The 13253-nt window shown below is 39.4% G+C and overlaps 1 protein-coding gene across 1 annotated transcript in view; it reads left to right on the forward strand.

The window, feature by feature from the left end:
* snx29 (sorting nexin 29) overlaps window positions 1-12491 on the forward strand; it is a 102607-nt gene extending 90116 nt beyond the window's left edge. The window contains exon 21 of the mRNA XM_058407144.1: window positions 24-12491. Within this exon, the coding sequence (XP_058263127.1) occupies window positions 24-153 (130 nt within the window). The 3' untranslated portion in view covers window positions 154-12491. The remainder of the gene's footprint in view (window positions 1-23) is intronic.
* The last annotated feature ends 762 nt before the right edge of the window (window positions 12492-13253 follow it).

A 13253-nucleotide genomic window follows, 5' to 3' on the forward strand; every position in this document is an offset into this window, starting at 1 on the left:
TGCTTGTGTTATTTTTTCCACAGGGACGTCCCTGCTGCCAACGAGAGCGGGAATAAAACAGGACGATCAAAGACATCGTCTCGTTTCCCCCGGCTGGGCCGCAGTTCTGGCCGTGATGCTCGCAACCCAGAGCCCCAGAGTGGTGACCTTTAACCTTCTAATCACACAGTATATGCTGAGAGAGGACACTGACCTCAGACCTGACCTCTGAATTGTGGATTCCAGCAGGTCTGTTGTCTTAACCTTAACAAAACTGTGGCTCAGTTCTACGAAACTCAGCCACCTTTTCCATTATGGATATACACGGAGACGAGACGGGATGAGTGGAGGAACAGGAGTCCGACAGAATACTTTTCTGTTTGTCTCTCAGTATGTGGTGGAGCTTTCTGTTACTACGGTGCCTAGTGTTTTATAGCAGAAATCATCAGAAGAAAGCAGGATGTAATTCTTGCATAAAATGATGCTTTAGTCAAAATCGTGGATTCAGTTTCAAGTAACTTGCACATTGACTATATAATCGACTTGACCAAAATAAAGGAGAAATACCTTTTTTTTTTTTTCTTTTTTTTTTTTTTTTGTTTTGTTACTCTACTATACTGTATGTTGGACACAGTAATGTATTGCTGTACTCTTACACGTAATGGCTAAATAGCTGAGCAAATACAATCCTTTTCATTTTTCATTGTGTAAATGCTCCATAATGTCCATGATGCATCAGAAAAACTGGATAGATTTGAGAGGACAGTATTTAAAAATCATGAAAATGAATATGCTGCCGGAGGAACTGAATGAATGTGGCCACTATTGTGGAAATGGATTATCACAATTTCGGATATTTCCATTATCATCATCATCATTTTTTTTTTTAATCCCTGATGACCCAGAGTTTTGTTACACAAAGCCAAATGCACAGTGGGGCAGACTAACTGTAATTACGTTAGCGGACGCTCCACAAAACGAACGAACAAATCGTGTTTATTTTTATGTTCGAGCACAATAATGAGCCTGTGTATCTACTCACCGCAATTTTTCCTTTTATTTTCCTTCAACTTGACAAATGACAATGTCATTGTTTATTGACTGTTAAACTTATGATGTTCACTAAGAGAAAAGAAATCGTATTCAAATGAGTACATTATTGGAATGTAGTATTCCGTGTAACGTCATTAGCGTTAGCCTGCATTCGTTTGCTGTCCTGTAGCTTTTGCCATAACAGCAGCTTTCTACCGGATATCAGTTTTGCAGTCTTTTGTACATTAGCAGTACTCAGCAGACTCGGTGGTTTTCTTTATATCAGCACAGGCAGAGCTGCCAGCCTTAAACCAGTGAAAAGAGCAAAATGAATAAATCAGTAGAACTAAGCATTTCTGTTCTGTGTCCAATTCTGGGAGATTTTACACCTGTAGCAGCAAGCAGAGCTAACTGTGAATGTTTGTAAACAATTGGGCCGCAAAATATTTCCTAATATAGTGATTGACCAGGATCACTGGTTGCTATAGTTACCTGATGGTTTAGTAACCATCAAAAAAAAAACAAAAAAAACTGGGTTCTATGGTTTTTTAGAGGTTATGTAACATCAGAATAATGTGTGTTCTAAATGGGGGTACTGCCTCCACTGTGGGCATGGCAGCTCAGGAGTGGATGACTGCACAGTCGAGTGAGCCTGGGCCAGTCGCTCTACATAACTCGCTTGAGATAAGCCCTTTGATGTAATGTCGGTCATGTTTGTGCTTGATAATCTATCAACAAAGTGTTCTCCAAACTGGTGCACGCTTGTTTCACTTTTGTGATCTTGCTGAATGCTTTCGAAATGTTGCCCTCAGAGCCACCAGTCCCAGGTGGTTCACCTTCACTGCTCCCTATGGGGCTGCTTAATTCAAAACTCAGCTTTTTAGTGCATCTTGAGACCAAGCGTCCTTTTTTTTTTTCTTTTTTTTTTTTTTATTATTCATACGGTACGTCGTCTTCTTTTTGTTCAAGCGGACATGATTTTCGAATTCAATGCGCTTTTGTCTGCAGGCAGAATAGGAGATGTTGACCTTACTCCAAACAAAGATGTTGCATAAAGTAGCTCTTCAAGAAGCAGATATGTGAATATTACAAAAGGGAAAGGGTTCTCTTGCTGTAATCAAATTACATGGAATAATACAGACCAATAGTTTAACCACTTAAAGCGTTGCCTGAGATTAAATGAGGTATGACATTCCACTGCCAAATATAGCATGGATTAAGATGCTTTATCAGTGTCTCAGGCCATATGGAAAAATGATTCTAATGATGAGCAATAATCACAGGGGATAATCACAGTCGGTGTTTGAGGTGAATAAATTGAGAAAGCTAAATATTTACGAGAGAGCAGTTAAATATCGGGATCTTATCATCAACAGCAGACTAGAAGAATTTCCAGAATGGGCAGAATTGGCTGTCGGCCAGAAAAGTGAACAACCAGCAGTGTTTCCACATTAACCTCTCACTCAGAACAAAGGCATGATGGAGAGGAGAAGCTGACACGTTTGTAATGGCAACATGTGTCATTTGCATAAACAGTCGGGACTGAAAGATGAGCCAGATTTGGATGGTAATTTGTTTGTATCTCGGAGATCATGTGCTGCTCTGGGGCCTGTCTGCCTGGAAGAGCTATGGGTTAAAGAGGGAAGCTCTCGTCCACTGTGGCACATCACGCTGATTATTTACATGACTGATTATTATTGAGGGAAGCATTTCCAGGCACGTCCAGAGACACTTCATTACGCCGACACTGGCGACGCTGTACTGACATGCCTTACAATCTAAACCTCCATCTCCATTAAAACGCACACTGAGTGATGTTTACATTCTGCTCCTATCATATTTTTTAAAGCCAGGGCCAGACCTACTGGTATCTAAATGTGCTGGAACTGATCTGTCCTGTTTGGAGACGGGAACCAGCTGACATTGCAATCAAATCTCACTGGTGTGTGGACATGATCTGTGCATGCTGTGTGCTGTTCTGTAGGGATTCCATTTATTGGAATGGATCCACTTGCAATAAGCAGCACACAGATGCGGTGTGCCTCGACTGCTTGACTGAAATCGGATGACAGATGCGAGACGGAGACGGCGCCTAGACCGTGCCACTCTAGGTGTTGTGTGTCTGAAAATCTTTTCACATTGTATGCAAACTTTATGGCACGTAATAGAGAGAGATGCCTATCCTAGACCACTAAAAACACAGCAGGCAGTCCAACAACAGCCATTGCTGTAATGAACAACTATTTGTGTGCTGTGCTCTAAGCAGCCCTTTTGTTTGTAGTTGATGTAATTATCACTAAATTATGGTGATTACGCTGATTTGGGTTGAGCCATTATTAGACACAAACAAGGCAAATAGCAACGAACAGGTATAGACAGAAAAGGTTTCAGATTTCAGAGTGCTGTTAAATGCATACCTCAAGGAACGCATGAGCCGTATGTCAGCACTCAGTCTCTGGTAATCAATCTGGTAATAAGAGAAAGCGATTTATCCGAGCTACACAGCTGTTACGAGTGCTTCCCTGGGTGTGCACTGAGCATCGTAGATCAGTCCTGCACCCTGCTGTGTGCTTCTAGTAGGAGTCAAGTGATTGGTGGTGTGTTAAGGATCTACCCAAGTACACGGTCCTTATCCCCTAACCAACAGGGCTTACAGATGCAGAGACACAAATTCCCCTACTGGAGCTGTTCTTTACTCTGGTATATGTGCTGTCTATTTAAAAGCACAACGTTATTTCACTTACAGAGATGCTCTGGAATTTCACCTAAAGGATTCAATGATTGCCTTATGACGAGTTCAACGAGTACATTATAGTCCAGCAACGCTATTGTAAAGAGAGGGCTAAAGCACAGACCAAGTGTACACTTAATCACATCAAGTGCTAGCTGATGGTGGGAGCTGATACTCCGGAGCGGTAGAAATGCAGGGCCAAAAAAAAAAAAAAGAAAGAAAAAGGAAAAAAGAAAAGGAAGTATGTTGGACACAGCAGTCTGCTGCCCTAGATACAGCAGCAGTGCTTTGATACTGTAGCAGAGGACTCTCTTTTCATGTTTCTTCTGATTTTACAAGAGCAGCAGCCAAGAGCTTCTTTCCGTACACCAGGCATAATTCAGTTCATAGTGAGGATTAGACCTGACATATGAAGATCCCTTCTAAGGTGTAAGCACTAATACCGAATCCTTCAGTGACCTCTCATATCATGCTGAATTGCTGAGTTGTTGGCTGAATGGAAAGACAGATAAGACTCGTTTGAGACTCCTGACCGATGGAGGTCATCTTTCTGGTCTTTTAGACATTTTGTCTCAGGGCAGAAAAGGACTGATGAAATGCTCTGCTAGAGGAATACTCTATCTGCTGTCAAGAATTGATCCCCGTAATGAGCAGATTGCGCTAAACATGGCTTAGCTGTACCAAATTGTAGTCTATATAATGATTTCACATCTGTTTTGACCTTTGAAAATCAGAAAATTTCAAACTTATACATTAATAAGAATGGTCTAGCTGGATTCTGCCACTCTTTTTATCCGGCTATAAAATTAGCTCCGCCTCCTAGCTGGTAAAGCTGCTCAGTTCTGCCCTTTCTTTCCTAAAAGGCAATTAATGAAGCATGCAGTGTTTTTGCTATTGTGCTCAATGCTGAGGCTGACACATCAGTAAAACTGCAAGCATGAAAAGAAATGGTAAATTTCATAAATTTTTAAGAACAACACTGTTATGAGTTGAACTAGGCTACGCATGTATGCTAGCAAATTTCAAATCTGCATTAGCTAGTCCTTTCAAACACACACTTAGTGTTGTTTAAATCTAAATTATTTACTTATTCAGCTTCAGCAAGTGCTTTATCCCGGTCAGGGTCACAGTGGCTCTGGAACCAAGCCCAGGAACACTGAACATGAGGCAGAAACAAACACTACTATAGATGGGAAATAAATACACAACATGCACACACACACACACACAGATTCACACCTAGTGGGAATTTAGAGTCACCAACCCACCTACAGACATGGTTTTAGGAGGTGGGAGAAAACGTAAGCAAAATGCAGACACAGAGAACCTTCATCCAAATATGCATAATGGACTTCTCATATATTATTTTATAATTTTAAACATATAACTGTTTTTGAAACGTATCTTAGGACTGTTGAAGAAAATACAGTAATTTCCATCAACTGTAATGGAATATATATTTTTCCCGCCTGTTCAACTCAAGTCTGTTTACGCTGAGACTGCTTACCTGTCATACACATGATGGCTTTATGCTGTAGTTTACACTATCAGCAGTGTCAGTGTGATGACATTAATGAACCAGATTAAGAAAAGAAGCAGCGTTTTGTATGTTAATGCCGGCAAACGTTCCCTTGACAGTCTGTTTTGTAACCAGCTGCTGTTCCAAACCTGTGCAGAAATATGCTGATTCATTATTTAATGTCATGAAACCCCAGGCTAAATCAATCCCGTCATACTGGCCTGTTTTCTCAACGCTGTCCTGAGTGAAATGTGCCGTGCTGTAAATCTAAAGCCTCTCGTCATTTTTGGAGTCTACACGATCGCTAGAAAGCTTGTGAGTACGTCCCAAAATGCATACTAGTGTGCCTCTGTGTGTTACATCATATAGTGAACTACTACTTAGACTGATGATGAGGATGATGTAGTCACATTGAGAGAGAGATTTTATTTCAGTTAAACATATCCTGCTCATGATTAACATGCAAATAAGTAAAGATATTTTTTGATGTAGTTATTGATTTAAGTAGTAACTTTTTTGTCACAGTACGCTTTTAGCTACTTAGGCTAGCAATCTGAAGTGTGCTGTTTAGCTACTTGGGAACTATATTATAAAATGCACAATATTCGGACTAATTATAGTCAATTTAGTAATTGAAACACATCACAACAAGTTGAAAATCATCCTGTCTGTTCACTCTTTTTCTGCCTCATGTTTTTTTTACAGCCTCTACCCAATAATCATGAATATTCATGAACAAGTAATGCTCATTCATATTCATTAGTTGATGGTGAGTTTACACTGAGGTGTTAGCTAGCTAAAAGCATGCTCAACAAAATAAGAAGCAACCACCATGATGACAAATGATCAGAAATAAAGCTCATCTGGTTAAGGCTAAGCCATGTCATCGTATGCCTAGGCATTAATGAGAGCTGCGATACGAGAATAATTTGTAAATGATTGGCTGCAGGAGGCAAAAGCATGCACTGTATTGGTAAATGTTTTTAAACTATTTTCTCTTCTTAGTTTCTTAGATGATCAATTGGGAGAATGATTGAAACTTCAGTAAATAATCTTGAAAAGCTAAAATGAATTAGGTTTAAAACAAGTAAAATAGTGTTGTTTTGACTCATTTAGAATTTCCCAGCAGTGCTTTGCCTCTCTCAAAGCTAGCCTAAGTACAATTTATGCTAGTAAAGCTCATAACGATAATTTAATCACTTCATCTGTCAAAAGCCAGCCATGTAATCTGTCAAACACCATGACAAAGATTACTGCTATGATTTTAGTACCAAATATGTGAAAGTTTTTACCCAACAAGCTTCCTTCATTGTCACACTAACTTATTACATTTCACACTCATTTACCGTGGTATTTTCCCCTCTTCACACACATCCCAGGCAATTCCTCTCACCTTCCTGCGCTGCAGTTATTTTCTGTCTCGGTGAACACACCTGGTACTTGTTCAGTCTGTTTAGTGATACAGTGTTTTATTGCTGCATCCACTCAGCACAGCCACGCCATGTTTCCACTGGTGAAACCCAGAAAGGTGAAACCTCGCACATTGCAACTTTTGTTAATAACCACTTGAACAGTATGATAATTCTAATATCAGCCTACACAAACGAGAGCTGTTGAACTATGAACGTGCGGTTGTATAAACCTTTACAAGAGTATTTTTAAAATGTGTAAATCAGTTATCATGGACTCGATGATCTTACATAATCTTTTTCATCCCATTCCTGAAAGTCATTTTCCATCATATTGTGATGCAGGACCTGACAGCAAACTGCTATGATTTATTTTTTGACCCAGCCATAGGTCAGATTTTGCTCTCCACCACACAATGTGAACCACAAAAAAAAAACAACTGGCATTGACTGGACCATTCATTCTGACCCCAGCCCCCAAGGATGGGATAGGCGAAGAAAGAATTTCACTGTGCAGTACACATACATCAGTATGTGATGAAATAAAGACAACTTTACACTCATCTTAAGTAACTGTTTTTTTCCTGAAATCCAGAGCCTTTCCCAGGAAGAAGGGACACCAGGTGAGAGAAACCTCCATTGCTCCATCCTCCATAGGATGCCAATCCATCACATCATACAGGATACCATGTACACCGATTCTCACCTAGGGGCAATTTAGAGTAGCCAGTTCATCTCATGTTTTTGGGAGGTGAAAGTAAAAAATGTAAGATCTCTGAAAAATACCAGGCTGAGATGAGGAGAAGGTGCACAGATATACCACACAGACACATCCGGAGCTCAGGATCGAACTGGGGACCCTAGAGCTGTAAGGCAGCAATGCTACCCACTATGCCACCCACCATTACATGACTGTGGAAATATCTCACCAAAATAGTGTGCATGTGGTTCTGTCATTGGCCTGTAGGTGTGTGAAACGTTATGTAAAAACTCATTCCTGATTGCTCTACAAGTTTAGAAAGTATGCTGATGTGTCTGGTAATGTGAGTGTCTTCTTTACAGAGACCTTTCTCCCCTACAGCACAAGTCTAATTACATAAACCCGTGATACCTGAACCAAGGAACTCTCTGAGAGGAATCAGTCTCCCAATTGCACCGTTATCCTCATGTAATCCTCTCCACAGGGACGCATGCTCGTGTGGTGTGGCACATGCAGCTGCTGTACATGTTGTTTTTTGATGAGGGCTGCTCTCATGCTTCACACGTTAGCCTCAATGCCCTTCCTTACATATGATGAAATGATTACCCTTCAATGCCTTGGTGAACATTCACTAGACTACTAGTAAATATATATCTAATTTGTGCTTGGTATAAAGTGCTGTTTGGAGCATGTATCATGTCTATAGGATGGTGTTTTTGTGTGCACATGCAGCCCCCAGTCCATCCACTGAGTAAATCATGTACCAGTGCAGATCACCATGGAAACCATGGTTTTCTTCTTTTTCTGGTAATACAAGTAAACACTGAATGAATTATTATTAAACTGAAAAAATAGACTTCACTTGGTGAACATTATCAACCCACAGAACTGTTTGTATGTGAGCATATATTCCTGTCGAATCTGTGCACCTGATTCATATATATATATATATATACACACACACACACACACACACACACACACACATGATTTCATAATTTCATTTAAGAGATGCATGTAAACTGACCAAAAATAGTTCATACCAAAAACAGTATGTAGAAATGGAATGTGTGCAGTATCAGTAATGTGAAAAATTCAGTGTTTCTATGCTCATAACGTCTGGCATGACTGTAGGAAGGAAGAATTTTCATGGCTTGATGACATATCTGTTTCACATGGCTTGATGACAATTCCCCAGTGATGGCTGCCACATCTGTGCTATTACAGGGGTTAATATAATTCCTGGAGTGATAAGACAACATGAGTACATCTGCATGGATTCTGCCATGAGGTGAACAGCATCTACTTACCATGACTACACAAACAGTCCAGCTGGGACCAGCCATATGAGGATGGCAAATGGAATATGTAAAGTTGGGTCAGAGTAATACCCAGTTTAGATTTCACACTATGCTATGGGGATAGATGTAATATACTGTAGAGTACCACAGGAGTGGCATGCTTGATTTTGCACGTGTGATTTATGTTTCTTACTTCTACACCAAAGTTAGAGACTTTGTCTTCAATATATTTTTTTATATAACAAATAGAAAGGTTTTGTCTGAGTTATTGCAGCTATGAGGAACAGAGAACATAATTTTGCCTAAAAGAACAGATGACAGTTTTATGAAGTGCTTGTCAGCAGTGTCTGTGTGGGGAAGGGTTTGGTGTATTTATTCATGGTACTTGGTGAATAAAAGTGTGCGCTGCTATTCCAGAGGAAATGGACAAGCTCTGAAGGATATTTATGTGATTTTTACATATGCCACATGCACATCTTGATCACTGATGTATTGATACTAATTCAAGATTTCCTACATCCCCTCTCTCTCTACATGGATCTGTCCTCTGACTGATTTGTTTCCTACTAGAGAAAAGGTGTAAAGGTCACAAGTAATAGAGAAGAAGACCTTAAAGGAGGATCTAAGAAGAAACAGTGCTGGTTAATGATGATGTCCATTTAATGAATGTAAAGCATCATTGAGTGACTAATCTAAGTAGGGTCACATTTAGGACAGATGTTAATTACTATCTGTAATAAAATTGTAAAAAGTTACAAAACAATTCTGTCCTTGAAGCTGGTAAAGTAGTAGCAGATTTATATATATATATATATATATATACATATATAATGCAGGGAAATATTGTGCCTCCAGCACTACAGTGTGAAGCAGACAGCATAAAAGTAGCTTATAAAAAGCTAAACATTGTGACTGCAAATTATATGTAATTTTAAACTTTCACAAGAGGCAGCTTATAAAATAACTTTACATCATAAATATCTTTAAATACACTATTCAATACTTTCTTCTTATGCACATGATAATCTTTCATTTCATTGTGCCAATGAAAGTGCATCTGTCAAATTCTCTCTCTCTCTCTCTGTCTGTCATATATATATATATATGGACCTTTTGCCAAAATTGTGAGGCTTTTACAGAGCCTGTGAGATGGGTCATCCAAGAGTCAGATGTAGCTTTTGTAGTAAATGTCATGAATGCAAGGAAGAGACTCTGATGGTGTCCTCAGTAATTTTCTCTGTCTGCTGCAGTGTCTTGTACGATGATGAAGGTAAATCACATAAGAGACACATTAGAAACAGCTGGTCAGGATGCTCTTTATAGTACATTTGTGGAGAATGGTGACGGGGTGGTTAGATGTCACCTCTTTGTAATTGTTCTTTCTTGGACCTAAGTAAAACTTCCCATGAAAGCTTTCTCGATATCTTGAGGAATGGCCAAAATGAGGCTTCCTGAACTCATCAGTTAGTAACTGTGCACATGCTTCCCGTTTCTCTCTACATTGTTGCTGATGTTGTGTCATCAGCTAACTTGCTGTCACTTTAACAACACTTGACAGTATGTGTCAGCAGTGTAAACAGCAGCGGACTAAGCACACAGCCCTGGGAGACACCAATATTCATTATGGTGATAGTGGAAGTGTTACTTTTCTAGACTGACTGAGGTCTCTGAGGTCAGTGAGCTGAGGACAGGCAGAGTATCATATTATTCAGCAGAGTGATGGTCTTCCCTGCAGGCTTGTTATTCTGTATTTCTTACCGCACATCAAAGTACTGCAGCACATCTGTGAGGGAGGCCTCGCTGTCAGAGACACACCATTCTATTTTGTAATCAGTGATGGCCTAAATGCCTTGCCACATGTCTCTAGTGCCTAGGAAGTGGACATAAATTGTTAATGCATAGGATCATTGCATGGCCTTTACTGTCCTGAGGCCAATCTGTTGGCTGAATTACAGTTTCTCAGCAGGAAGTGGCTCATGGCTTCTCCATCAACGTACAGTGATACAGTATAAAAACTAGGACACTGATAAAGTAAAGGTTATTTTAGGTCTACTACAGTATATTGGAGTTTAAAGTCAATAATAAAGTTGAGCATATTTACATCCCAACTTTTTAAAGAATCAAAAGAATTTGGACAAATAACCTGATAGTAAATGAATGAAATTCTCAATTCATGATCTCATTTTCCTGGCTGTAAATCCATTGCAGTCTGCAGTTTTCTTGCAGATGTCCCTGAAGTCTGGAACCCATAGACACCACAGATGCTGATGATGTTTCTTCCCTGCTGATGCTCTAGCAGGCCTTTGCTACAGCTGTCTCCAGTTCATGTTGTGCTTGGGGCAATTTGTCTTCAGTGTTGATTTCCGAAAGTGAAATGCATGCACAATTAGACCGAGGTCAGGTGATTGACTTTGTAACATTCCAGTTCTTTGCCTTTTAAAGTATGCTTCAGGTCATTTTCCATCTGCACTGGGAAGCATCATTCAATGAGTTTTACATCATTTGCCTAAATCTGAGCAGATAACATAACCCTGTACACCTTTTTACACCGCATTTGTAAAAAAGTCACATCATCCAGTTCCAACCCTTCCTTATTACTTCTTTATACTCTACTCTTATACTAGTTCAGGTTGAACTTTGCCTCATCTGTCTATAGGATATTGTTGTAGAACTGCACAGATTTTTATGGTTTTGGGAAAGTCTAATCTGGTCTTCTGGTTTTTGAGGCTTATCAGTGGTAAGACTTCTCCTGATTGTTGGCTTTGACAGATACACCGACCTTCTGGAGGGTGGTATTGATCTGGCCAATTGAAAGAGTTTTTCTTCAGGGAATGAATGACAGATTTTTTTTTTCTGTGGTCTTCCAGGCCTTTAAGTGTTCCTGTGGTAGATAATACAGTAATTTCAATCGACAGTATGATTCTTCGAGTAGTGATTTGAGAATTTGAGAATTCATCACTAAAATATATTTCAAGCATTACATGACAATTACACAATAATAGGATGTCATTCAGATTCCTGTCATGAGAACTCCTATACTGTATTGTAAAATTGTTCTATAAGATATAGATCCTATTGTCTTGTGTCTTGTATTAAAGAGTACTGTGTTGTGCTCCAGCCCTGATGTTCTACTGACACTGTTGTACATATGACCCTTAATTTTGTTGATGAATTAGCATGCTGTGACACTCAGGGTATTCATAATCCCAGTTGATATGGATAGGATGAAAGGTCACCTCTGCTATGCAGAAGTGTTGCTGATGTTGTTTGTTCACTTAAAGGGCTCATTGCACAAACACTTCCACATTCTTCTTAATACCGCTCCTGCATTTCTGGCTCACTTGCTACACTTTCAGTGGTAATATTTTATAGTCACTGTCTGCTAGAGCTCCCGAAGATGAAAATCAATGAGGTATATGTAAGAATATGCGAAAAGGCCGTTCCAGCAAGTTGGAAAGAGCTTCAGACTGCATGATTCATCATGCATACACAAGTAGGAAGGTAGGAAAATACCTGTTTCATATATAACTCATATAAATCCCTTATATCAGTATAGGAATAATAGAGAAAAATGAAGGACAAGTTGCTGCCTCACTGTACTGAGGTACGTAAACAGTGCTGCTGGAATTGTTAGGAATGGAAGAAAACGTATCCTATTGGCTTCAAGAGGCTGAAGTTTTATTGTCTACTTAAAACTCAGTGTAATAAACACTGAAGATAAACACTGTCACTCGATAAACGCTTTTAAGCATCAATTTATAAAACATCATGGCATCACCTCTTTATGTCTTTTGTGTTAGTAGAGAATTTTATTTGAAAAATAAATTTGATTGGACACTTACATCTGTCTGTCAAGCTTTTCTTTTTTTTTCAAAGCAGCTGATTGTTGGCCATTTTTAGTGAAAAGTATTCGACTCTGTAGCTACTAAGATGTTTCTGTCACATGGTTAACCCTGCTATCCAATGAACTCCAGAACCTGCAGCCACTTAACAAACTGCATTCTCTACCCCACAAGCAGTCAATTCAACACAGCTATTCAGTATTAACACAGACTTTGTGAAGTCTCACTCCTGGCATTGCTGCAGTGGTCAGTCTCAGTCTTAGTGTTTAGTGTCTCAGTAAGTATATTTGCCAATAATCGGACCCTTTCGTCCGTCTGGAAATGTTTTTTTTAAATACCAACAAACTCATATTACTGACGAACTACAAATGGCAATCATAGAATGACTGCAATATAATATTCTAATAACATATGCAATGTAATAAATGTACACATGTTCGAGTACAGAAGAGGCTGGGGAAAAATGATGGGGGGGAAAAAACACTTTCTGTGCAAAATGTACTTTGTTGTCTGCTCTCAGGGGTTACATTTTCATTTCAACTCCTGAGACTCCTACAACATCCAAGGATTCCTCCAGCACAGTATTTATTGTACTTCACCAGCCTCTGAGGCATGAATCTGAGTGAAGATTGTAAGTAACAGATGTGAGGCATCTGAGGCAGGGAAACCTTTCAAAAGAAATGTATTCCCACTATGGGACAGCAGTGCTACAAAAGTGCAAGTTCTTTCTCTCTCTTTCC

The sequence above is a fragment of the Hemibagrus wyckioides genome, linkage group LG13 (assembly GCF_019097595.1).
Source record: "Hemibagrus wyckioides isolate EC202008001 linkage group LG13, SWU_Hwy_1.0, whole genome shotgun sequence".
Lineage (NCBI taxonomy): Eukaryota > Metazoa > Chordata > Actinopteri > Siluriformes > Bagridae > Hemibagrus > Hemibagrus wyckioides.